This window comes from Ostrinia nubilalis, chromosome 13, assembly GCF_963855985.1.
Source record: "Ostrinia nubilalis chromosome 13, ilOstNubi1.1, whole genome shotgun sequence".
In the NCBI taxonomy this organism is placed as follows: Eukaryota; Metazoa; Arthropoda; class Insecta; order Lepidoptera; family Crambidae; genus Ostrinia; species Ostrinia nubilalis.
The window spans coordinates 1,406,564-1,433,245 of NC_087100.1; the positions used below are offsets into that span (position 1 = coordinate 1,406,564).

The window sequence follows — 26,682 nt, forward strand, 5'->3', positions numbered from 1 at the left end:
AATATTGCACAAACTGAACATGTGAACGTATAATGTGTACTTGAATGAACTACGCAGAGTGATAAAGACGTTTTGAAAACGAAATATTATTACTAAGTCGGATTCAGATGTGTATTCCTTCCTAAGCATAGGCGCATTCCACCGATTTTTCATTATTTTTCAAATTAGAATCGAACGCAACTATCGGCCGACTAAAAGTTTGTAGTCTTATCTCAATAACTTTTGTACAAGGCCCTGCCATATAAGATGCCCTAAACCAAACAAACCGATATCCGTTGGAAGTTTAATCTAATTAAATCTCGCGGGGCGGCGATAGTTCACGTTATCTCGCGGCGGGTATCGGCCATTACGGTAAGACACAGTTCCACACTACGATGGTCAAAGTTAATGAGGTTGGACGCTCATGGGAGGAGCGGGGAGCGTTTTTACGCCTGACCAAAATGTCTTGTGCAGCTCAGATTCTACGTGTTGCAGCAACGTTCCCAAGCTGCCCCGAAATATCCCTCGGTGTTACGCATAAGCTACAGCGACTTTTTGTAGCGATGCAGTCGCGCTGCTGTAGCGCGTTCGTAGCGCGTTGGCATCACTTCTGTAGTGCGTTGAAAATGCGACTATCGCGCGTTAATAGCGATGCTGTCGCTCGTTTACGAAACGCGCGACAAAAAGTCGCCGTGGGCGAGGGCCCTAACATTCTACGTGACCCGGGACACGTTTTGTGTTGACGCTCTACGGACAAAAACAGTACCCGGGAATGTTTTCCAGAAATATAACACATGATGTTTGATTATAGTGCTTATTCAGTAGCCATCTCCCCTAAATAGTACACTGTGTAAGCCAAGAGCATGTCATGACCACTGTGTTCAACAAAATAAGTAACTTGTGCCGCGCTGTCTCTGAATTTATAAATAAAATAAAAAACTTAGGACTTACTTACCATTTCAATGTCGAATAGGGACAAAACATTTTAAAGAGATGTCCCATCGAGTAAAGGTGTGCCTGGATGGTGTGTTTTTCCCAACGTTTGGGTGTGAATCGTTGGGAACAAGCGGTCCTCCTGACCCAATTGGTCAAAATGTAAATTCAAAGCGGCATTATTACCCGCTGCCCGCTCCGCTCATCACAGCGCGCCACACCTGCGCGCGCGCACCTTGCATCGGGCAACCTTTAACAACATTAAGATAACACCTTACTTATAGTTGCCAGCCGTTGTGATCGCCGATATTTGGTGCTAAGTGTTCGGCAAGTTCGGTTCTACTGAAAATGTTATAGTTATTGCCTCTGAATGGCGGTATTATCAGGCACTTTAGTATCATCATGTGGTGCCTTTGTTAGCAGCAATGTTATGAGCTGTTAGAAACTGCAATTTGTGGAAGAGTGGTGTAAATAATACTTTTTATTGGCGATAACGCTTTAAGAATAAGATTAGGATATTTTATAAATGTTTTATACTTAAAGCACCTGTCTGATCTAGCCATTAATAATATACCATGGAAGTAGAATCACAATCCTTGCATTATGTAGGCAAGAGTAGTCAAATTGGAATTGAATGACGTTACATTTGTAGTAACTACGGTTATCAATGTAAACACTGAGTCATTTATACAATGATAATAATTAGAGCTATTTTGGAACAAAATGTTTAGTCTGATCTGATAATTATGTGATAAAAAAAATACAAAAATTTAAAGATTTTTTTACAAATCTCTCACTAACCACGAGCAAAATATAATAATCGATGTTAGTTTCACAACAACTTCACCCAAATGCCACCAAAACTCTACATAAACGTCCTCCTATTGCATCTCACCTAAAGATCTCACCCAAACAAACTCACGCGTATTCACCAAAACTATTAGAGGCTACATTCCATTACCGGTGATAAGAGCCAATAAATTTATCACGGCGGCTCACGACGCATAAATCTCACAATCTACGGCACAATACGACACCGGCTGTGCGATGACCCCGTACAATAAAAAATGGCTGTACCATACAGTCTTACGAAATTTGGGAGGCGCCGAGTTAGGAACGCAGAGCGGGCAATTGTTTTTAGTCAACAAATTAAAAAGAGGATTTTACAGTAAAACATAATTATATTCTTTAATACAGAGGAACATAGAATGTCCTTCTCTTTAGATTCGGTTCATACTGTGAAGGTACTTTGTGTACGGGACTATTCCCACCTCTCGTTCCCACCGCTGCAACTTCTGTGTAGCCAGGATCTACAGCTTGACCTCCAATAAAACCCAACCAGTGAAGGTCAAATGAGGTTTTTACTGACAAACTTTTGTCCCGGGGGAAAATTAAACTGTCAAAGGTACTTTGTGTAGAAACAGGATGTCTACATCGACCAAAAATTTTGAAATAAATTGTAGGTGATTTTTATCAATCAAAAATACAGCATTACAAGAGGACCAAACGAATCGATTAATCCAATAAGTAATTATTAAAACGATTTAACCATAACGAAGATTTTAAGCCACTTTAAATGTGATGTAAACAAACAATACTTTAACAAATTCAAAGCTAAAAACATCGAAGAAAATAAAGAACTGCTCACCATTTAAATCAATAACTCGCTACGATAAAATCATCTTTATTTTCAAGCAGGAAGTGTCCACAAAATTAATAAGCCCGTTATAATTTCAAACAAACATAAAAAGTATCATAAAACCAGTCGTCGTGTCGCCACCGCTCCTGACTGGCTGACTCGTGCCGGTCAGATAAAAAGGGCATAAATATAAAAGAGGCATAAACCAGCCGAATTAATTAACAGAGATTTGATGTGGAATACGACATTTCACTGACGGATGACAAATTCTTGCGATAAAGTCATGCGAGAGTGAGCAATTCGGCGATTAATTTGAAGGTTGAGAATGAGAGCAATATGGCGCTACATTTTTACTGGTTTGTGGTGAATGCGTTCGAGTTGAAGGAGGTTTTGTTTTTAAACATTTTTCTTGATAAAATATAACTTTGTTAGAGATTATACTCACGTAAAATAAACCTGACTAATTGAAAAAGAGTCGTGAAAAGCTTGATAATATTTGGACAAAAAAAAACATAACAACTAAGTACTTGAGATTTAAACTTAGAGTTGTGAACATCTAAATAGTTTCAGGTATACGGTCTACTATACTTTCTTACATTCTACTCTCTCTAGTAAAAAAATAAATTAAAAATTGGTGTGCAGATGCGATTGTAATCCAAAGTTACTCATAATAATACTTCAAAACTAACGTTAATTATAATTGTTCAATCTAGCATACCACCGTCCCGCCCACGCGCGAGCGCATCTGATATAACTATGCTAATGGTCAGATAATATGTTTATATCTGCTCATGCAGTTGATACCACGTAAAATACAGTAAACAGCACGTAAGAGTATACTTTTATTGCAAAATCGCACTTAAAATAAGCTCATTAGGCGCCACAGAGTTTTACTCGATGTGAGGTTGTACAAACCTGATTGCTTATCTCTAAAACTCATCGTTATCCAAAGCTTACAGGTTGCAATATGCTGAATAAATTAACTGCATGATTTTACAAAACAGTCATTATATTCATACTAATGTGTGCAAATGTTTTTTTGAGTCTTATCACTGTAACAGCAACTTATCAATAGTTTCAGTTTTTAATAGTCACAGAGCTAGTATATTTTAATTGATTTTAGTATTCTAACAAAACAATAAAACAAAAAAAAAAGATTCGTTATAATAATGGAAATGTAACAAAATACTATTACTAAATAACAGAAGCAAATATTTAAATGAAAAATGTATATTAGTACAATCAATAAGCTATCTTCAATCTACTGTGCATACCACGCATATATTATGCATTTTAAAACAAATTAAAATTAATAACTTTACTGCATTCTTGTCGCATTACAGCATCCAAAACAACGCTACAATATCACACTTTTATTGTATACGCTTGTAATAGTGACGTAACCCATAAAGTCGGTGTCGTATAGTCGCCACCCGTGACGAGTTGCTGAATTAAAATTGAATTTAAAAACTTGTGAATAAACAAGATTTATTGTTCTTAAAATGACCGTGGTGGTCTCTACATATTCATGAATAAACAATGTAGAGTTCGGAAATGATTCGAGTACGAAGGCACTATGAATATGTTAATGCATTTTTGGATTCTTCCTGGATGTTTTACTACAATGTCCATGTTTTTGGAGTACTTTAAATGATCTTTTCATAAGGAAAAATAATTAAAATGTCTTATTTTGTCTAAAAAAGTCTCTAAAAGCTTAACTTTCTTAATAAGATAACAAATTATTCATATAATAATGTGTTGTCTTATTTATATTTAAATGACGTCTGATCTAAATTATAACCTAGGTAGTAAGTGTTTTTGACCTTTTATAATACATTTATGCCCGTTTTCACCATCAATCCCTAATTTTCAAGTGACCCCTATGTAACCAAAATTCCTGTTATTTGTAACCATAGGGGTCACTTAAAAATTAGGGATTGATGGTGAAAACAGGTATTAGTGTATTATAATAATTGAGATTGCGGTTGTTACAGCTTATTTTAAACTATGACAAATGCTACCTTTATATAAATTTTGTTTTAATTTAAATGCAAAGTTTTTTAACCTTTACATCCATTGAATATAATTTAAATATTGAAATGTAATTATTATGTTTAAGTATTATGCTGATGTTAAAATATCGATTTGATGGTCAATAAAGATGAATGACTATTTTACATAATTATTCTAATGTCATCTTTAATCATTAGTAAGAAAGAAAACGTTCCAAGAGCTGAAAAATTCAATATTTTAAACATCAAAAAATGTTAAACGTTATTCAACATCACTATAAATTAGGTTAATACAGGTAGACGTCTGTCTTTAATTCACAAAAGCCAAATTGAGGCTTTATTTGGTTTACACTCTCCACGCCGCGCTGGCCAGATGGGTTGTGTGGAAAAAGCTCTCGTATTAAGTTTAATTGCTATTTTTATCCAATAGACACAAAATAAATATGTATTAAAATGATAATGACATACAATTTCGCACAAAATTTAATAAAGCCATTTCAGGTGAAATTTAAAATTGACCTAGGAAATAAAAATACACCCACACAAAATAAATTATAAAACTATGCAGACAGATATGCGACAGTCATAAACAAAAGACACTTTATATGTATGCAAACATTTTTATAACACTTAAAAACAAGACAATAAAATGCAAAACATTGACTTTACTGCTTACATTTCATTTAAAAGTAGTAAAAGTCATAAAAAGTAGTTTCTTAATATTAAAACATTTATTTATACTATAATTTATTTTAATCAAGGGCATGTCTTTTTAATTATTTTTATTTTAGTTTCGTTATTTTTACCAAAGAAAATTTTAAACGGTTAATTCGAAAAAAACTATAACCCAATTTTTACATAAAAATATTTCAATTAGACCAATTTTAAATAATTGGAGTGGAGTTTTCGGCGTCTTTTCGTAATCGTAAACATTTTTATAAATAGATTATATTACAAATGCATATTAAGATGCCAAAGTGTGTAGTGGACGTGATATCATCTGTACATAAATTTTATCTAATAAGTATATGGTATAACTATACAGAACTTAAAATTATTTTATTTTATTGCTAATAATTAAGTATCAATATTAATGTGTTTATGAAATACTGTCAAAAGGTCAAAATTTTATTACAGGTCAGAGGTCTCCGTATTAGGGATTATACTCTGTTTTATATTAGCTTCTAAAACATCTTCTAATTAGTTATTTGTCAATTAAGTTGAGATAATATCAGAACCACTTACTTTTTCACACATTTATGTCATTGCAAACTTATTATTGCAGTTAGCGAGCATGGGATATCGTAATTTTAAAACTCATAAAACTCATTTATTAGTACAATTAGGCTTTTAAAAACACTTTTACACGCCCCTGTATTACCTCTACTACTGCTTCAGGACAATAAATGGGCCAGTACTGAGAAGAAGCAGCGCAAGAAACTCAGGCACTAACAATAGTGCCTGAGTTTCTTGCGCTGCTTCTTCCTCCTCACCTCCACCTCTTTTTTAAGGGTTTACAGACTTTAAAATATACATAGTTATACAATTTTCAATTACTATTGTAAGTTTGTCTTGTAACCAACATCTTTGATAAAATAAAATGAAGGATTTCGGTGTCTGTGTACCTAATTAAAAATTCTTTACAGGGATATCGAGAGGACAAGGCCCAAAGCTTACTTACATGAATCATCTTAGCCTAACAAACTCATGAATATTAATATGTTGAAAGTACAATACATATAAACAGTTTTAGATCAAAACATCATAAAGTTATAACCTTATACCGCAGACTTGCAGTTATTAAAAATGAAAGTCTATCAATAAAATAATAAACGAAAGTAATTAAACCTGAGCGGGCTATGCTCGGAGTTTCCCTGCGTGATCGAATCAGAAATGAGGAGATCCGTAGGAGAACCAAAGTAACCGACATAGCTCGCAGAATTGCTAAAATCAAGTGGCAGTGGGCGGGGCACATAGCTCGTAGAGACGATGGCCGTTGGGGCAGGAAAGTTCTCGAGTGGCGACCACGGGCTGGAAAACGTAGCGTGGGCAGGCCTCCTACTAGGTGGACCGACGATCTGGTAAAGGTCGCGGGAAGAGCCTGGATGCGGGCAGCGCAGGACCGTTCATTGTGGAAAGCCTTGGGGGAGGCCTTTGTCCAGCAGTGGACGTCATTTGGCTGAAACGAACGAATTAAACCTGAAGTGAGTAGGTAAATATAAATAAAAGATGATCAAGTTCGAAATCATGAATCGAGTCACGATTTCAATCTAATTTTATTGACATTAAATAAACTTAGAATACTAATGAGAAAATATGAATTTTAATGTTAGCGGTTTTATTATTATGTACGGTTCAGTATCTGACATCAGAGGATATGAATTACGGATATTTTATCGATCGTTCCTAATATTTTCCTATTTCCTGAAATGTTTCTTTTATTATAAAAATCGAACAGATCTTCATGATCAGGTCATTTAGTCTCCAATACTTACAGGAATTATTACCCTTCTTAATTTACTAGAGGCAATTTGGCTTACACTTCCCACGCTCTAGCGCTTGCCAGACGAGTTGGGGATGCAAATATACTCAACATCAAATAAACCGCACCTTCCGCGACGCGAACTTTAACGATTTTCTTCTGACACAATCATGGTGCCCCAACAATATTGGTGTTATTTGAAAGCCCAATAAATATCCTTAAAGAAAAACACATTTAATTTCTTAATAAATGATTAACATATACCATAAATGTGACTTGAAAAAATACCTCACTTTGGGCCCACCTATGGGATCAATAAGACCAATTTTTATGGTTATAAAACCAAATAATGATCTCACGTGTCCTCTTTAACAGATGGATAGCGATTAATCCCAACTTAACAGTTGTATAGCCATAAAAGTTGGCTCTAGCGTAACTACCTATTTTTTGAAGAAGTGACTCTGGATCCTTCTAAAGACACATTTTTGGGGTAAAAACCTTTCCTTTAATGAAATGAAGGTTAGAACTAGGCTTTGAAATGGTGCCAATATTGGTGGGAAGTGAGGATGCATACGTTTGAAAATGCTTGTCGCGGGAGGTGCGATTTATTTGATGTCGAGTGTATATTAGCTAATCAAGCTTTTTTACCTAATATGTGTTAAACTTACATAAGAATATATTCTTAAGAATTGAATACTGCTCACTCAAATACTAAAAATTAACAAAACCACCCATAAAATTAACCATCAAAATCCATAATCCAATTTCTACAAATCCGCCGATCTCCATAACCAGTAAGGCCCAGTTCACATCGCCGTCATAGCGCCAATCGCCATACACATCCGTCTCGGAGAAATGCGGCTCGAACGTGTTAAAGTCGTATAAAGTTACGTGGAGTGCGCCGGATTTGCATATAGCACGCGGCGTAGGCGCACGCCGGTTGGGACGCCACACCGTTGCAATTAGTCGGTCAATGAAGATTACGATTAGGCGGAAAAGCTATAGATAGTGTAAACTTGCGAAACATGCTATGTTTTATTAATATACCAATAATGTTTATAAATAATTACTTAGCTACTTATTTGTTAATTTTTTGAGTCAAATTAGAGTTTCATTAATTACTAACTTAATCCTGGTTTAGTTTCTGAATTGAGAAGCACGCTCAATTCAAAAATTATAATTCAGGAACCGGGCTTTAGTCACTCACAACTTACTTTTTTATTCACTTGTAGAGTTTTTCACATTATTTTACGTCAGTCTAATGTGACTTACAATACTAAATCAGTTCATAAAATTGGCAATACTTAGGTTTTATTTCGACAATAAACAATGTAATAAAAGCCTTTTACTTTAGTAAATAATAAATTTCCCGTAGAATCATTGTGGCGACCTAAGTATTGCCAAACATCCGTCCATAGAAATAGTTCCGAATGCTACAAATACCAGCCCGTGGGTTGATGATCGCTAATCATCATTAACAACACTCTTGATTTGATTAACACACTCATTTAGCAGTGAGAGTGGCTAATTAGCGCGATAATTATTTTAAACTACCTCCTCTTTTTCGTATAGAAAATGCACAACGGAATAAACTTGTAAAATTATTATGCGATAATGATGTATCTTTTTGTAACGTTTGCTGAACGATTAACGTGTTTTTTATGAATATGAAACATGTTTTAGGTATTATTATTTTTAATGATGCTGTTAGAAATTAAATTAGTAATTTGTTATATATTTTTTTAACTCTTATCGCTCTAACTTCTAAGATAATGACAATATCACTTCCTTAGTAATCTTAAAATCTTCTTTCAATGAATGAACACATTATTTAGTTTATTCAAATAACTAGAAAAAACTGATTAATTTTTATTCATATTCATTATTAATCATTATTTTTCTTGCCTTTATGCTGAAAAACATTTTCAAACTATCAAAAAGTAAACAAAACTCTTTTCAAAGACCACCAAAACCACTGTAAACTAAACTGAGCTTCTTTGATTGATGATAATTTAAATCTAAATATTTTGTAACACAAAGGTGACTGACTGACTGACTGACATAGTGATCTATCAACGCACAGCCCAAAACACAGAACATCTACCTGTATGCCGACGGATCAGGCGGCATAGGTACAGGTAGATGTTATGACGTAGGCATCCGCTAAGAAAGGATTTGAAATTCCACCCCTAAGGGGGTAAAACGGGATCCACGCGTACGAAGTCGCGGGCGGCCGCTTAGTACACCATAAGTATTCACGTCTTTGACTCTAGAAGCTCACGCTACCATATTATTTTGACCCCAGCAGGAATCGATTCCGCAACCCACCGCTGCTTTAACTAGCGCGTCAGTATAAACAACGATATTTAATTCACAAGTGCTTTATGCAATGAGCACACACCTGTAACATTATCATTATGTAAGTGTGTAATAAGTTAAAGTAATCGGGTACAAAAATCACTGGTCATACATCACCAAGACGGTATAGCCTAAGAGCTAGTGAACGCCAGACCTACGTCATTTTATAAAAGCTGAAAGTTTGTCAGCGTATGCGTATCACCCAAACTTCATGATTCACCAACATTCTATCCTATATTGGGAGTATACGGTGACAAACTTTTAGCTTTTGTAAAATTACGTAGGTCTGGCGTTCACTAGCTCTTAGTCTAGAGGTGTTACAAAGCGAGGTCAGAAAATTAGCTTTGCACAATTCTGCGCGTGCGAGTGTGATCTTAATATGAATTAGTTTAGCTTATATGGTAAAGTTGAGATAAAAATAGACTAGTCTAAATGCGAAAGTAGCTTTGTTTATTTATAAGTTTTTATACTTTGGCGAATGAGTTAATTTGGTAGGGAGATAAAGACTTCTAAGAACAGATGTAGAGCATGTTGGAGTTATGTCGCAAAAAATAAGAGCGAATGAAAAAGGTGATGTTGTTATTTGTAACTTTTGTATCATCATATAGTCTTTATTGAACAGCTAACTACCTCCTGATAATCCTTTTTTTATAAGATGAGCTTCCCATTGTGTTTAAAAAAGATGGTTTTCAGAATCCCTGACTTGAAATCTTGTTACATCCTTTCAGCTCCAATTTAGACCTTCATCCACCTTTTTACAGCAACAAATCCCACAAAAGCTTTTTCAGAATCCCATGTACACACACTTTAGTCGGTATTACCGTACATTACCGGCATAACAGTAGAATAAATAGTAATATAGGTCAGACCGATCACGCTGATGCGGCTACCACTCGCACGCATCGCCTCGGGGAGCGATTTTAGTCTTGAGTACTTTGTGGCATGGTGATGGGAGGAGCGGCGATTGAGGTTTTATTTTATTTTTGAGTACCTAGTAGGTATTTCATTTACAAAACTAAGCAGTGACTCTCTTTACAGAAATAAGAGGCAGCTCTTTATTTGTTAGCCTAAACCAAGGCTAGTCGAACACAGCCACACTGGTCTTATGAATTTAGTAAAGTTTGGTTTTTGCTTTGATTTTCAAAAAGCTGTAGCCTGGCGTCGCCACAGTCTAAAAAATTTTGCTCATCTGGAAAATCTATTGGGCCAGCCTTGGCCTAAACCTTTCTTTTGAACTCTATATTCTCATTTTCGATACGATTGTGTACGTCTTCATTATGGCGACAATGCATAATACATTTTATAATCAGGACAGATGGCAATCTGGGGAAAATATGGGTTTTGTTTAAAAAAGATATCGTGATGATTCTGCAGGTTAAAAAAAAATTAGCAGCATCGTGCCTACCTTTTTTTCTCACATCGAATTTGCATCAAGCGTTTGACTATGGGATAACGCAAAATAATTCGATCTATTTTTACTATAAATGGTAATTACTTTACTAGCTCGTAGAGCTGATGGTCGCTGGGGCAGGAAAGTTCTTGAGTAGTGACCACCAACCGGAAGACGTAGCTTGGGCAAGCCTCCCACTAGGTGGACCGACGATCTGGTAAGGTCCGCGGGAGGTGCCTGGATGCGAGCGGCGCAGGACCGTTCTTTGTGGAAATCCTTGGGGGAGGTCTTTATTCAGTAGTGGACGTCTTTCGGCTGAAACTAATGAACGAATGAATTACTTTACGAAGTAATACCGGTTATAATCCATTGTTGTTTCGTTTTGCTCGAATCCGCTATCCGCTCCGCTTATCAATGTGGTGACCTCATAGACGTAGCTCGTGAGAACACGGAGTGACCGTGGCACTTGCCACCGGTGCGTTATTATCCACCATGAACTATTGTTTATAATCCTCCTTAATAATCTTCTCATGAAGACATAGTATTACTAATAGGGCTGTCACTTTGTGTTTAGATGTACGCAGCGAAGTAGTAAAACCTCCCTTTTTAAACATAAGTTTTCTTAATGTTTCATCAATTTTTTTAAAATATGTATCTAGTACGTTCTGTGGCTGAAATGATGATGAGGATGAAACAAAAGAATAAGTCCTGTACCTTAGTTAAGGTCCAGATGGCACAGGAAAACAATTTTCAGGGAAAATGTTTATATTATTACTTATTTGTTTTATTGACAATTTAGTGTCAATACTCTCTATCAAACAAATAATGCACACCTACACAGTCATTGTGAATTTCTGTTATTATTTTTGATCTTGTTACCTTGTCCTTGTTTCTTTTAATCCATAAAATTACACACTAATTATTTAATTAAATTAAATTCAGTCTTACCTGAAAAGTGTCAAAGCCAAGGTGTTACTTGTCAATCGTCTTCCAAACGTCTGTAGATCCTAAAACAAAAAAAAAACAAGATGATTTCTCGCAAGTAGCAACCATACCATCATCTGATAACTTCGAATACGAGCTCAGGTCATTTGGTATGATGGATTAATACTGTAGCAGAATGCGCAAACTCCTTTGATGACATTACAGATTGCAGCCGGTCTACTCCGAAACGCTGTCTACGTAGTTTTGGGTCTATCTGTCACGGTCGCTCATGCTGGCATATCACTTTGCGTGAAAGTGATGGCAACATTCGGTACCGAAATTCGGATAAAGTTTTCAGAGTAGCCTCCCAGATGGGATCGCAGTAGGTTATTGTCAATTTGCGACATTTCTGGGGTAGTTGGGGTCATAGGATAGGAATGGACGCGTTGTTTTTATACTAAGTAATTTTTTATCATATTTTGCAGAGATAATGTTGGTAGCTGAACTAATGCTATTATTTAATAAATAGATCAAGTTTTGTTGAAGAAACCATACAGTTCCCAAGGCAAGTATTGGTTCTTAACGTAAATTCTACTAATTTTGAAGTATTAAAATACGTCGTGTTACATAATTATTGTGTTTCAAATCAATACACAATTGATTTACAAGAGTCCCTCCATAATACTAAAGTTACGCATAATTAATATTTATAGTTTTTCACATTTTTTAAAACATTCAATAATGGTAACCAAATCATTACTTTGACTTTTAATCTCCTCTTTCTTTACGGTCCGAAATAACTCATACCATACATTTTTGTTGGAAAATGGCACCTATCACAATCGTTTAAGGTGCCACAGTATTTACCTTGATGTGCTCCTAATATTTAAGAGCCATTTCACAAAAATATTCCGCGCGAATTTAGCTACAAACTGTCAACGCAAAGACAAAAGAGTAAAAAGAACGCCGAAATGGACAAAAAAATCTTGAGCCGTGACCGTATTAAGACTTGATATAAGTTATTAATTTTAAGGTAGAATAAGGTATTAAAACATGATAAATTAATTTAAAATGTTAATAGAGTTTATTTAGTCTTTTAAAGATTTTTATACTTATTTCGATTAATAATGAAACACGAATAGGTATAATATGTAAAATATATTATATTAAGTACAAAATAAAGACAGTCACATAGTGAAAAAAAATCTGCCCCCTTGCAGCTCCATCATCGGACCCTGGATATCATTTACCTAGACGAAGTATTCGTCAAGGCGAATTACACAAGCCCAAACTCCATGGGTTCTATTGTTTTGTTATGGAGTTGCAATGGAGGTGGCCATTGCAACTCCTCCAGATCCATTATCAGACAGAGCTAAGAAATAAATAAATATTATTATTATTTAACAAATAACTAAAATAAATTCATCTTACTATCTTTCTTCTTCCTAGTCTTACTAATATTATAAATACGAAAGTTTGTATGGATGTTTCGATGTTTGTTACTCTTTCACGCAAAAACTACTGAACAAATTTTGATGAAGCTTTACAGTACAGTACAGCAGTACTAGGCAGTTTGTGTTCAACTATCACTCGGGTCGGACGTTCCTATCGCAAGACCGTTGGTTCACTCAGTCCCGATACGACTCTAGTGCTGTGTGTAATTATTCTCGTGAATACACTAAGTTTATTAATTTCTATGAGTGGATTTCATTTTGCCTGAGAACTACGTCATGAACCCTTAACCAGAAGACCCTGTCGCCAACGACAGCGACGCTCATCCATCCCTGGCGTCGACCAGAATAACAATATATTTATGACGATCTGTAGCAAACTAAATTTCACGCGAGTAAAGCCGCGGGCAATACTACATATTTCATACTAGCTTTTTGCCCGCGACTTTTTCCGCGAAGAAGTGGAAACTGGTTCTAATAAAATTAAATTATTCTAAGAAATTATTAATTTTGTTATATGATAATATTTTTTAATATAAAACCTACAAATTATTAGGTATGTTTAAATATCTGAATACTTACAAAATTATGATATCTTTCTACAACAAAATTGAAACATTTCCTTCGGGTGCTAAAATCACCAGGCTATTGTGTGCACATACTCTGGAGCATACAACTTACAACTGGCCGTCGGAGAAGCATAGATTTCCCTTAAGTCTACTCCCGCTACCACATGGAACTCCGCTAAAACTCGTGAGCCAACACTTGTTTTTGTATCGAAAATTAGTATGAGCAGCGCACGCGGTTGCCCGTTGCAGGCTCTATGCAACCACGCTATTTTAAACCGTGGCCCCTAAGCATGAGATGGGAAACTGCACTCTCTAGAATTCTCTTGAATTTGATGGTGTTAGGGGAATCCTAGGAATGAATACAGACTTTCCAATGGAATCTCCTCATCAATATTGAAACATTGCAACTTGCAATGCAATGTTTCGTTTTCATTTGTTGTATTATTGACTATTTCTTGATTTTTCAAACACGTGTCAAAATAAAAAAAAAAATTAAATCAAAAGCACTAAGGAATATTTAATTGATATCAACTTCGAAGCAAGCACAGATCACAGAAACTAAAGGGAAATGTGATAAGGGGGCGAAGCCGGTGTCGCAACAATATGCCCAAAAACAGAACATATTGCTTGTGAAAGCAATGATGACAGCAGCGACGTTATAATGTAAACAGTTTATATTGCTTGCATACTACTAAAGATTATTCGAACGTTGAATACTGATACCGCAGTGGATAATGAGCACATATTTTGATTTCTTTGACACTGAGTTTCGAACTCAGCGCATTACTTAGCATCTTTCTATATCTCTATGGAAGCAAGTTATCTTCAAAATAACATTCTACACCTTTTTAACCAAATACGAAGCACGTCATCTATCAATAGGGAATATATTTTAGAAGTTAATAAATTATGCATAAAATAACACTTTAGTTAAATCATACAATTTCTAAAAATTAGTACTGAAATCGTACTGGAAACAATAAAAAAATATTAATATGTTATCTAATTTCTTTATTAAACGACCAATTATCGAAGATTTTGGAGTAAAGTTTTTGAAAATATTTTATAGCCAACATAGGAAACATTTAGTGAAAGAATTTGTTTTCGGAGCCTATTGCCTTCAAACAAACAAATAATCAAATCTTTCCTCTTTTATTACTATTGATTTAACAACAAAACTTCCCTCTCGAAACAAAACGGTTCTTTTTCTTCTTCACGAAACAAAACTCAAAGCGGATAAATAAATAAACAAATCTTTGGACAATTTCACAATACCATCTAGTCCCAAAATAAGCAACTAATATGCTTGTGTTAAGGGTGCTAGCTTAATGGATATACTATGTACTTACAACCTTTTTTATAATTTATTTATTAAATTAAATTCATACATAAATACATAGTTACTCCCAGTCCCGTCAAAGAAATTAAATTTCATCATTTCAATTTCTGCTCGGCCGGGAATCGAACCCGGGACCTCTCGGCATATTAGTCCGTTTCGAACCACCAAACGGCCGACTCAAAACGGACCTCCCGGCATAGTATCAAAAGTATTTGGTCGCCGTATAAATCTCCGCTTCATGACACGAACACACGTAAACGTCATGGCGGGAAAAATGACACAGGTCCTGCCTTGACGGGCGCTCGCGCCGTACTAATCAATGTCGGCTTCCGCATTGTAATTTATACTGATATTCACATCAATATTTTGACAAAGTAGTTACTAATATTTAAACAATAACTGTGGAACTCAATTCTCCAATGAATATTCTTTATTTTGGGATACTTTTATTGCTGTTATTGCTGTGTATTAAAACCAAAAATCACGATCAAAATGTGATGTAAATCTTAAAAATTTGCCAAAATATTTTTAGATTTTACTCAATAATGGTAATGAAATTCAAGAATCCGTTTGATTATTGGACTACAAGAATATATGTCCGATGATTTCTAAATATATTTAAGCTTATTATACGAGCATAAATAATAGATACAGGACTTTGAAATTGAGTCTGCGGCAATTTTTCCGTAAAATGGTTGTGGGAGATGGGGCACTGAGAATTAATCAAAAGAGTTTTAGTAAATCCGTTACATTATTGGTCAACAACAAGGATTGAACTATCTTTCGCAGTAATTAAATAATCTCTGGGTGTTGCTTAAGATAGTAATTCATGCTTCCAAAATCTTAGAAATTTGCACGAAAATGTAAAATGGCTCTTAAAACCACACCTCTACACGATCGGCATCAATTTTGTTATAAAACCTTTATCAAGCTTTCTACGAAACTAGTTTTTATTTTTCCAAACCACGACCTACGACATTCCATGATTTGCCCATATTCTGATATAACTCCGTCGTAATACTCGTAATATACAAATTGTTATTTATTAAAATGTCCAGGTTACCTAATGCAGCACGCTATAATCTGTGAGCCGGCCATTTTGTAATGCGTGCACTTTGACCGCAACACTATAAAGGTGGACGTTTGCAAGAATGCTAATAATTTTCGGTTTTGATCGTTATTGATAGATGGGTTTTTGCAGTAGTACAAGATACTACTATATCATGTAGATAATATTATAGATTTGATTTTACGAATGTTTTACTTCTTGTTTTTTAAACTCTTGAATTTAAACAAAAAAAAGTTGATTGTATAAAAATTAGGTCAATAAATTGACTGAAATAAAATAAAACATTAATCATAAATGCTGAAAGAATATCAGTCAAGTTCAGCCGGGCTCAATACTGATATTTTAATAATAATAATCATCATCATCATTTCAGCCATAGGACCTCTACTGCTGAACATAGGTCTCCCCCAATGATTTCCACAATGGCACCATTTTAATAATACCTTTATTGAATCCACATGTCACATAGATTCCTCAGTATCAAAGTTATTTGGCTTTATTTTTACCAATTTCTATTGGCACGGGCATACACATTTTAATAGATCATCATAGACACTGTATTTCATTCATTATTCTTATAGCCTACCCAGACATTTGAAATTCGCCCGCCACTGGTCATATCGTATTCTCATGTTTGGGTGGCGTCACATCAAGCTATACAAAGTGGCATCTTATGTGGAAGTAATAGGAGTTATTTCACAACCAAAAATATACAATCTGATGTGCTGTCGACTGTACTTAATAAATAAAATACGAATAAAATTATATAAAACTTGTTATAAATATAGTGTAAGGAAATACCTTATGATTTTGAAACATTACTAGAGCCACTTTACACCCATAAAAGTACCATAAACCACGACAGAAGATCTCCCATTGATCATAACAGCGCAGATAACATCTCCATAACACGCGTGATTTACAACACTGTGACAAAATTAAATATTAATGTTTGATAGTGCAGTATAGAGTTGTATAAATATCGATACTTAGGTATAAAAAAACATGAAAAAAAAAACCCAAAAAGGACTAGTTTTAAGCCCTATTTATTGAAGTACTTTCAAATCAGGATTTTGATCTACTGGGGAAAGGATATTTTATGACAAAAAGAAATTGTTTAGATGTTAGATTGCACCAATTCGGATATTAGTTAAATCCCCGTCGACCAGCTAGACAGATATACGTGCAAATGTTAGTCTCCATTAATTTTGTCTTTTTGTAATTCTTATTTTGGTTTTAATTTATCGCCACCGATAGCTTTGTTTCCAATGCACATCGATAACCTGTCAGTGTTGCATCACTACGCATACTAATCCAGACGAAAGCCCACAGAATATCGTAGATAGGTAAAAGTTGAAACATTCGGGGGCCGTGAGAAAAAATATTCTGCCCACGCGCATAATAAAATTCTTCGGCCGTTTGTCATTGTTCGTCACGTGACAGAGTTTATGGTAGAACAGTGATGGTTGAGAAGTATCGGACGAAAATAGACGTCGCACCTACAAATATGGAATGTAGATTAGGTTAGATCTCAATTTGGTGTTAGACTTGAGGAAGATACAATTTTATCGCACATAATGACTGGTCTTTGACATTTTTACAGCTTTCGAAAGAAACAATCTAACGAATAATTTATGATTCCATTTTAAATGTTATCAGTGAGTAGTATCTCCTTTACGAAGTGTCTCTTACATTAATGTCAATAAGCAGGCTAAAATCATAATCATTTCTTTTTTTTTTATATAAATGGTGGCATCTCCATACAGGTTAATAATCCTACTTATTCTCTTAGGGGGAGAACCCAAGAGTAATGTCAAATTGCAGGATTCTAGCTATAAATTTATTAGCTAGCACAAAATAAGAAGAGAATTTAATCTCTCTCCATTTTGTGCATTATTCCAATCCCTCGCCGTTCTCAACAGAATGCAATTAAAAACGAAAACCAAATGAACTCCCCAAATCAGAATATACTGTTACGTCTCAAAAATTATACACAGGACACCTAAAGATAATCCTGGTTAATAAAAGTTGGAGTTTCTTGCATTATTAAGATCCTTGTCGGCGGTCAGTTTGAGAGCAAAAAATATGCATATATTATGTTAATGCAGATGATATCTGCAGGTACAAATCATGTGAACTTTTATGTTTGACCTTTCAGTGGCCCATTTAACCCAGCAATGGAACAAGGCACTTATTCTTTCAGGAACGATTTCTGATGGACGATAAGAGGTTATTATGCATTTTACTGCTTCATTTTTTTGGAAGATGACTTTTGCATTCGAGATACCATCTTATTTATATGCTGACTCTTGTTGTTTGTGTTAATATGATGTTAACTGGCCAATCGTTTAATATTAATTTTCAGAGAATACATTACTTTAATCGCTCATTGTCCACGTTATTTAAATTTATTATTTACGTGTTAATTCATTGCTTATTGATAATGCTCAGAAAACTCACTTATGAATGCGGGAATGCACTATTTCACAATATTATGCCCAATTATAACGCTACCTAATTTTGTTATAATAAATTAAACTTTATAACAGTACACTTAACGATCTCATAATTCCCTAAAGAAGCTAACTATAACAGCACCGCCTACAGACGTCTATAACCGTATTATATGAAAATTGGACAATGCCCATTTATATTATGTTATTATTTCGCATTACATAGAAAATCTAAGCTGCTCACGTACAAACCTTGCCCGCGCAATTAGGAACTTATCTGGTACGCTCGATCCGCGCCCATAACAACTTATCAAAAATTTCTAATCTCATGACTCACTTCACTCACATGTCCGCAGAATGTACGCGGAAATTCTTGCAAACAATGGACCCACGACATCTGCATCTGACCGTTAAATAACACGCCTTCTAAGTAAAACATCGTAAATGTTATCTGTGGGTGTCGGAAATGAAACCATTCTAGACTTTTATTTCGGTGATCTAGTCCAGAATTAAATTAAAACGAAACTTTCAAATTACGAAGAAGACGCAACAGTGTGCCGCAATAAACGCAAATTGCAACGCAAAATATTGTTATAATCCAAAATAATGTGGCAGGTCGTTATTTACCGCTGAAAGTGTACCGGCCACACGACGGCATCGAGTGAAACTGTAGCACAATCACATATTTTACGCTTTTGTACGAGTTTAATTGGGTAAGAAGAGACCCGAGACTGCTCTCAGCGGGGTAACTTCCAAATTTATTAAAAAAATCGCGAAAGACCCCCATTACTTATGTCAAGAGACGCAACAGGATTCGGCGCGCGCTCGCCTCAGCAATATTAAGTGTGAGATACAACCTTATTCGCGTTGACCCAGATTTTAATACGCCTCGCACTGCTCTTTATGATGACTTTTTGAAAAATGTAATTTTTAATTCCGGGCAGGGACGAAGCGAATTGAATGGGCTCAAAGATGATTCTCTTTAACTGTATCGCGTATAAATTGCTATTTCTTATGCGTTGCCGACGGAAGTCTGTCGATATTTTACACTGAATTAATGCAGGCGTGTACCCGAAATCGGCGTCGTTTTTTTGCATCAATCCGATGTCCTTTTTATTTCCCTTTATTAAGATTGCAATTTTCTCGTTTGTTCCAGTCGTTCTTCGGGCGGACGTACAACAACCTGTCGTCGATATCGGAATGCAAGAATAACGGCGAGTGCGTCATCAACAAGAAGAACAGAACGGCGTGCAAGGCCTGCAGACTACGGAAATGCCTCTTAGTGGGCATGTCCAAATCCGGTTCGAGATATGGAAGAAGATCCAACTGGTTCAAAATCCACTGCCTGTTACAAGAGCAGCAGCAGCAACACATCCAGCAACTGCAGACGAGCAAGTCACCCCCCAGGTTCAATTCCTCTATAAATCCGTCCTTTCTGCCGACGAATCTGTTGCCAGCTTCCGCATTAGCTGAGTACTACAAAAATTCTGAGAAGAACCACTTCACAGAGGACGTGACGCGGCAAAGCGTGTCGCCGTCCGACTCTGGAGCGTCGTCAGCTGATCCAGAAGATGACAACAGTTCGAGAAGTACAAGCGGCTTGAGCATCTTTAGACCTGCTTCGTCTCCGTGCAGCGAAAAAGACGTGAGATTACAAGCGATAAGGAACCAAACGAGAGACGTCAGGAAACGAAAACCTTCAACTCTACCGCCTTCCCCGTTTGGTCCAGTATCAGCTACTCCGAGTTTTTCGCCGCGCACAGGTCCATTCTTACCAACTCCGTTGCATAATTTGAGACCGATACCACCTGGTTTGGCCACGTGGCCCAACCGAAACGGTGGTGACTTGCTCCTGCACTCGCCGGCCGTCGCAGGTGTTGCCATAGATCAAGACCAACCCATAGATCTGTCGATCAAATCCACTGCTGTTCTATTTAGAAGTCCTAAAAACGATGAAGTTAGCGATTCGGAGCCCGAACTAAGTATCGATTTGAGCGAAGAAAATGGCAAAGACATCATGAAGAATCCTCTAGATTTGTCACTCGTCCCCAAGAGAACAGAAGAAGTGCCAATGACAGGATGAACTTAGTTTGTAAAGCGAACCGTGAGTCAATACAGCCATGTAGCTCGTTACTCTATTTATATGTAAATAACTTAGTCTAATTTTTATGAGACGAGTTGATTTCTCTGCCATACAGTATTTAAGTAAAATGTACATTCCTTCTTCTTGATTACCTGATCTGACTACCATTACGTAAGAGTTGTTATTTTTTTCTTTGTACAGTAGGGTATTAATTTAAAAGTCATGTTGTATCTAAGTAAAGAGTAGCAATAAATTAAACGCTGTAAGAGGCAGTCAATCTGAATGCGTGTCTGTTTCTAGCCGAGTGGCATTTTGTTGCCTATCTAAGCCTAAGGAATTCACTGTGAAGATACGTGAATGTTTATAGAAATGCCAGTTCCATGAGCCAGTGTGTTGTTTTACCAGTATGTAGTTATTTTTTTAAAGGGATCAAAGGCCAGTTAGTTTGAAGCTCAAAATTCTTATGTACAAATATTTTTAAACTTGCGTTACTATGCAAGACTTCTATTAAGTTAATTTGTAAGTACTTTCTTTAAGTATTTATTTTTATAGTTCTTAGGCCAGTTTTGTATGAGTCACTTTTTAATTTGTAAGTACTTAATAGGTTAGTGTTAGTTTAATGTTTAGTTCACTTTAAGGCTTGCGTGTTACTATTTGTTGATTGTTTCGTTTTTAGAGATTTTAAATACTTTAGACATTCCTTTTAATGATGCTCATGTGTACTTAGTTTATTATTATTTTTAAATGACATCGATTGTTTCTCTATTTTTATGACAATTTGACTTCGTGTTAATAGTAACAGATCAGAATAAGCCAATACAAAATAGTACAATTTTTGACTATAAAATTTATCTTGTACATTAGTACCAATTTTTACCAACAATATTGTGTATGTTTTTTATGTATTTTTGTAATTAAATGTAAAAAATGACATTCCATTCCTATTTGAAGATATGAGGTGCCATTCCAGTAGTTAGTTTTTGGACAAATTGTAGATTAAAAATGTTTCCTAAAGTACAACTTTAAAGTTCACTTTTGAGTAATCGATGCGATTACGTTATGGCAGTGCCTTTGTAAAACTCCAATTATGGAGTTAAGAATTTATTTTTATAGTAAAAGTGAACCGCACTGACTTAGTTCAAACAAAGTTGTTGTTATCAGTGTGATATGATGTTTATCTATGTGTTTTCATTTTTACATTTATAGATAAAACTTAATATATTTGAGAAAGAAGTAAAAATAAATATGAGTGCCTATATACATTGCGTTGTTTCATTTATATTTACCTATCGGGATGTATGGATAGGTATGTTATTAAGTATCAATAGGTAAACTAAAGAAAATATTAACCCAAACTATCTTACCACATAATGTTATTCTCCAGAAATGGTTAAAATGGTGACTGTTGGCGGTTCGAACCCGGCCGAGGGCAAATTATTATAATTCTATAAACTGGTACCTCTTTAATGCCTGTAATTATTAATAATTTCTCATGAACAACTTCAGTATAACAAAATCATCATAATTTATTTGTTTTAATAATAACGCGCGCGTTTAGGACTTAGGCCCAGAACAGAGCCCCGATTACGGTAATATTTAACGTCTACAATCCAGACACGCTTCTTCGATTCTGCGATACGATTGGTCAAAACAGCTGACGTTGACTGACAGCTGACTGTTTTGACCAATCGCATCGCAGAATCGAAGAAGCGTGTCTGGATTGTAGACGTTAAATATTACCGTAATCGGGGCTCTGACAGTGAAACGCAACTGCAACGAAACTGCAACTGCTAGTTACTTTTGAGTTGCATCTAAGTTTCTGCCATAGCGTCCGTTGAGAGACCACACATGACGCGATCAGTTTGAAACGTTCAGTTTCAGTTTCATTCATCAGAATCATCAGAAAGTTGCAGTTTCGTTGCAGTTTTGCAGCGTTTCACCGTCTGTTCTGGGCCTTACTGTGATAGTCCGTATATAATATTTCTTGGGCAAAGCCACACTCAGAAGCTAGTCCATTGAACAAACAACTTTTTTCTCGTACGTGCACGTTCACAGAATTATAATAACACGATCACACAACAACAAAACAAATAGGTTTATTCAAATCAAAAACGTAGGATGTTAGCTTTGGTATAATTTTTATGCGTAAACATATAAATATTCATTAGCTCAAACAATTTTAGGCTTTTTTCCTGTGATCGATAAACTCATAACTGGCTCGGTTTTGCATAATTCCATTTATATTTTGACAAGCAAATACGAGCTCTACCTCTATTGAAATAGGATTCATAGGAATAGAAATAGAAACGAAAGTACGTGACATAATGTGGAGTATAATCGTGGGGCATGTTGCATAATGTGGTAAATAGGGCTACTGTGAACTACCGTTTCTGTTTCGACTACTTGTGATCGCGTGGATATGTCAAGTGCTTGTTATTGCTTGACGTTTCATACGTAAGGCTGTTGAATGTGTTGAAGTGTGTTGAATAACATTCATGAGTTCCTTTTTGATTGAAGATGAGACAAGTTATGCCTTAAGGCATGCAAGTATAAAGTGCATTTTGGCTGTATTTTTTATTTTGACTAGATGCTTAAACTTATTTAAAATACTTCAGTGAACTGTTCAGTTATATTTCTTAATAAATAGTTGACCAATTGAACTAGTGACATCTAGGTTATTCTTGCAACTATAGAAAACTACAGGAATAGCATTCAAAATGCTTGGTCCTTAGGAGATCCTAGAGTCATGGACATTTATGATTATTTAATTAATTAGTGGCAGCAGTGGGTGTGATATAGCTGAATTGATGTAAGTATAAGTAATCGTTCCTATCTAGTCATAGTATTGACTCAGAATACGGAACAAACCAGAAACCGTCAACGGGCGTAAATGTGTATTCATATAAATTACTCCAAATCGCACTAATTTGACTTTAGAGCAATTAGTCAATGGCCGGCGCGCGTATTGTTTACATATCCGTCAGATTGACACTTTATAATTAAATTATGCCGTCTTGTGCCGTTCTAACATGTAAGAATGCTACTGGAATTACGAAGAAAGTGCATGGGATCATGTTTTATCCGTAAGTAGCACATTTCCAATTCATTCTAATTAAATAATAATTTTCAAAAAAAATCACGGTTGTATTTTGTAAGTGTTGCCACAGGTCAACGGAATATTTTACCCTACTTTTTTATATTGAATTACATTTGTCTATAAAAAATTCACGCGTTAATTTTGTTAGCGTTACCACAGAATAATGGAATATTTTCCCCATCCTTTTTGTTTTAATTAGTTTTTAGTGTAATTTCATCCATGACATGACAACCTGATTAATTAAATTATAAGTGCCACTTGTGGTCTAAACTGAATAAATATTTTTGATTTTGATTTGATTTTAATATATTGAATTAATTTATAATATTATTCCCTAATAATGAGGAGATAATAAATTACTATCGTGAATTTCATATTTTCCCATTTATTCAAAAGTAAGGCATTGGTATCAACAGATCAGCAGCAGCAATATTTGTATATTTAATAATAATTTTAAGTAATTAATTATTGCTTACATACTTACTCTGATTTTCTTTCAGGATACACAGCCAGAGTTGCCTCGCAATCAAATTCAAGTATTGGTGATGTTTTTGATTTGGATTCTGTTTTTGACTCCAAGAAAAGTTAAACTAAAAGCACTACTGCGCCGTAAACAAATGTTTTGTTGTCGATATGTTTACATATTAAAGAACCTTAAGTTTCTTTTTTGTTTTACTTGGCATTCTAAAATTTATATTCGACTTTTGTAATTGACTTTTAAATACCTAACATATTATACCTACATATAGTATATTACACTATTTAATAGAAATAAATAATCATCTACACTTAGTTACTTCGGAGTAAAAATTAAATTCATAGGGAGGTAGGTACTATCTATGCCTATGGCCAGTCATGTCGTCTCGTTCTATCGCAAAGAATCACCATTTGATAAGAGCGAGAGCAAAAACGGAAATGGATAGTTAACACTGTGGCCGTGTGTACTTATTTCACTTACTTATTTTTTACTTGTTTAACATCTCTTTAAAAAATTACATAATTTTACCCCAAAAATGGGGGTGTCACACGGCGCTAGTAACACTAAAGGGGGTAGAGGGGCGCGGGAGGGGAAGTATTTTGGACACAAGTTGCCGCGTAGAAATGTTATCGAACACTCCTTCTGGTTTGTTCTGTATTCTGAGAGTATTGAAGACAGTAAAAACATTAACATAAATGTAGCATCTTGTGGTGCTGTATTAATGTGTGTAATTTTACAATAAAATTTAGAGTCAAAGGGGATTTTCTTAGGCTGAGTTGCACCTACAAACTTTGAGCGTAACTATAACGATAACCGGTGATTTTTGTATGGAGTTTGACAGATTTTTGACGTTTGTTATAGTCAAAGTAACCCAGCCTTACTGTTCAAAAATATTGGAACTGAGGTGCTGCTCAATCGTCACAATCGTACAGTAACACTCATATAAACAAAATGACATAAATTATCTTAATGACTCGCCATCAGGCTCTTGTGAAAATACTATGCAGCAATTAAATTAAATGATCAAGACGCAAAACAATAAAATTGACCCGAGAAATCAATGTTGTTACAACCCACTTATACTAATAAGGGGCTGGTCCAATAAAACGTTAACAGTTTTAATTGTACTTATTATCTGCCGTTCTGATTTTGACACTGACTGTACTTGTCCAAAAACACGAAAGAAAACCTTATTACAAACCCATAGAGTTTAAAATCGAGTGTGGTTCACCAATCGGACGACACTACAAGATTTTTGTCACTCAATTTAATTGGAGTAATGTAACAGTGCGAAGTAACAAATCATTATTTTTTCAGAACGGCCGGCCGTCGGTCATTTCCCGATATAGTCGGCCGTTTATGCGGGGAAAAGAAATGTTTGCTCGTTAGTGGGGATAATGGGAGCTTTGCATTATTGAGCGGGGTACAGTCGCGCGAGGAAGGATTGCGGTGAATGAAAATCAGTTTATTCTTATTTCTTAAAACATTACGACATGATGATAACACCAGTGTGCTTACCATGAGTATACGTTAGGTGTGCTCGCTAGCGAGTAAAAAAATCTATGAAAATTTTATTTCTTGAAAGTAGCCGCTAAGGGCGCTGCACAATATGTCATAAATTTAATATATTTTTTTTACGCAGTCGCTAGCGAGCACACCTAACGTAAACTCATGGCAAGCACACTGAAGTCTACAGTGTCTCACTTGACGTATTCAGCTGATACATAATACAGTTAACTATGTAGGTTTGTAAGGTGCTCACGTTCGAACTACATGAAAGTTTTGATTATTATAAAAATAAACTGTACCTGTAAGAACACACTCAACCCTATATCGTAAAATTAGGCTTAATTTTTTCTAGGTATCTGGCCATAGTTGCAGGAAGTAAGTATTTAGAACTTAATCTAGGAAAGAAAATGTTGGTAAGTTATTTATCTTTATTAATTTTGCTGCAACTTACCTGATCGATGTCTTTCTGTAGCCCAAAATGTTTAGAAGACCTCTTCTCGCTCACGACAATGCAACTCCAAGATCTAGATACTGGTTTCATAATTTTGTTGAAGTTTGTCTTAGCATTGGGAGTCATTGAGCTTTAGCAATCTGAAAAGAGACAAACACCTAATGTTATTCTAAGTTTAAATCATCATACTTATTTACAGCCTTGACATGCGAGTTAGCAACGATCAATTTTGTCAGAATTATACAAGAGGAGTAAGCACATTTTGTCACAGCACTTATGAATGCAACAAAGTCTCTCAATCAGCCTTTTAAAAAGGGCTATCTCAAAATGGTCCTTCGAACAAAGAGACTTAACACTTTTCCGCACCACTGCACCGTCAAAAGGCCCAGTTTGCGCCGCCAATTTTAACGAGGAAATATATCGCGCTAATTGAGATTGCGCCATGGACAGTGGTCCGAAAAATCAT

General features: G+C 35.4%; 1 protein-coding gene across 1 annotated transcript in view; it reads left to right on the forward strand.

Moving 5' to 3' along the window:
• Positions 1 to 21,930, forward strand: part of LOC135077101 (protein embryonic gonad-like) — a 151,244-nt gene extending 129,314 nt beyond the window's left edge. Inside the window, exon 3 of the mRNA XM_063971674.1 lies at positions 19,755 to 21,930. Coding sequence (XP_063827744.1) covers positions 19,755 to 20,681 — 927 coding nt within the window. The 3' untranslated portion in view covers positions 20,682 to 21,930. The remainder of the gene's footprint in view (positions 1 to 19,754) is intronic.
• Positions 21,931 to 26,682: the final 4,752 nt, after the last annotated feature.